At 32.5% G+C, this 1,785-nt stretch overlaps 1 protein-coding gene across 1 annotated transcript; it reads right to left on the reverse strand.

Moving 5' to 3' along the window:
- Positions 1 to 721: 721 nt before the first annotated feature.
- LOC106750871 lies at positions 722 to 1,428 on the reverse strand (the record flags this gene model as incomplete). The annotated part of the gene is made up of 2 exons (XM_014631478.1): positions 722 to 1,055; positions 1,251 to 1,428. Coding segments are annotated over 2 exons (512 nt in total), but the record flags the coding sequence as incomplete, so codon positions are not given.
- Positions 1,429 to 1,785: the final 357 nt, after the last annotated feature.

Below are 1,785 nucleotides of genomic sequence, written 5' to 3' on the forward strand. Positions count from 1 at the left end.
ATAAATCAAAACTTCCCGTAAATGACGCTTATTCGGTACAAAACTCGACATTTTCGAACGAAAAAAATGTATACTGCCAATAAAAAGTCAATAGTATTTTAAGGTTATGTTGTTGCCAGGTGTCCAAACTTTCTATATGATGTTTTACATCTGACGATTTCAAAGTAATCTTGTCGGTGGAGCTATCTTTTGAAAACGGCGGAAACTTATTTGTATTATTAATATTTTTACTTCTGCGCATTATTTAACAGTTTAGACCAAGAGCTCCCAAACTTTTTTCTGCCGCAGACCTCTTTACCAAAAACTTTTAAAACCGTCGACCCCCTAGTCATTTACTTTATTTACTCAAATTAATAAATTTGTACAGTACTCGATATTAAATATTTCATTAGATATCAAACTTTTTGTTTTAATCACTTGTAGTTAATGATTGAAAAAGATGAAAGGACTACGGAATATGGCATTTTGTGCAATATTTAATATCGAAAATTAAAGTAAAAAAACATGAGCAGAGTTTTCTTTAATTTTTGACATTTATGAAATAAATATGCAAATTCAAAATAAGTACAAATATTGAAATCACTTTATTAAACATAAAAATGAAGTGAAAAAATCAACATATTCAGACAGAATTAAACATCAACAAAATTACAACAACGAAAGATTTTAATCAGAATTGTAACAATAAGAATATCAAATAAATTAGCTTGGAAAATTAGATTTAATGAGATGGGTGCACTTGGTGATCTGTCAACAATTTATCTATATTCGATTTTAAATTAGTGAGTTGCGTTCTCAAATCTCCATGTTCAGTGATAAGCAATCGATGTCTGTTCTGAAGCAGGTTTAAAACTACATTGAAACCTCTCTCTACCAGATACGACGATGGAAATGCCAGCAAATACTTTTGTACAACAGTCCATAGAGCCGGGTTCAGAAGTGGAATATCTTGTTGCAGCCAAAACTTTTGATAACCCTGTTTGAATTGTACTTTGAGATCCTCATTCGTGCTGATGATTAACAGCTCATCTTGCAAAATTAGATTTGGTTCTGCACTAGTAGTATATGGGTTTATTATCTAGTCCAGTATTTCCAATGATAGAATATTTTCGAACCTAGTTTTGAAATCTAAGTGAAGAACCTCCAAGTGGTTGACGTACAGCAAGATGTTTTCTTCTTAGATTGTGCTTATCTTAAATAAGTTGGGGAACTAGGAAAGCTCAGATCTTGCAATATTTTGTTTAAAAAACATTAATCTGGCAACAAAAGCCGATATGACCAATTTTGCTTTGATGAGATTCAAATTGTCTCCTTGCAGTTGTAAATTAACATCATTAAATTTGCCAAATAAGTCGATTAAATAAGCAATATCTGTCTCACTCTTAAGTAAATTTTCTTTCAAACTGGAATCTTTGTCTTCCAAAAACTCTAAAACATTGAAAAAGTGCAAAAAATCTCGCCAAACATAAACCTTTTGTAAGCCAGCGGACTTCGGTATGGAGAATCAATCGATAGAAATCTTCGTCGCTTTCTTCGCATAATCGTGCAAACAGTCTAGTGTCCAAAACGTTACTTCGAATTTTGTTCACAGCTGTTATAACAAACTGAAGCGATTGATATAATTTGTCGCACGGTTCTTGGCTACTAAATGTTGCTTATAGATTACCTAATGAACTGTAAGCATTTCAGGTACGTGTTGTTTCAGGTAACTTATGAAACCGCGATAACGACCAACCATATGTGGCGGTTAAAACAAACGGCGGCGATTATATTTTGTAATCAAGG

This window comes from Dinoponera quadriceps, unplaced genomic scaffold (genome assembly GCF_001313825.1).
Source record: "Dinoponera quadriceps isolate SergipeBrazil2010 unplaced genomic scaffold, ASM131382v1 scaffold7055, whole genome shotgun sequence".
NCBI lineage: Eukaryota > Metazoa > Arthropoda > Insecta > Hymenoptera > Formicidae > Dinoponera > Dinoponera quadriceps.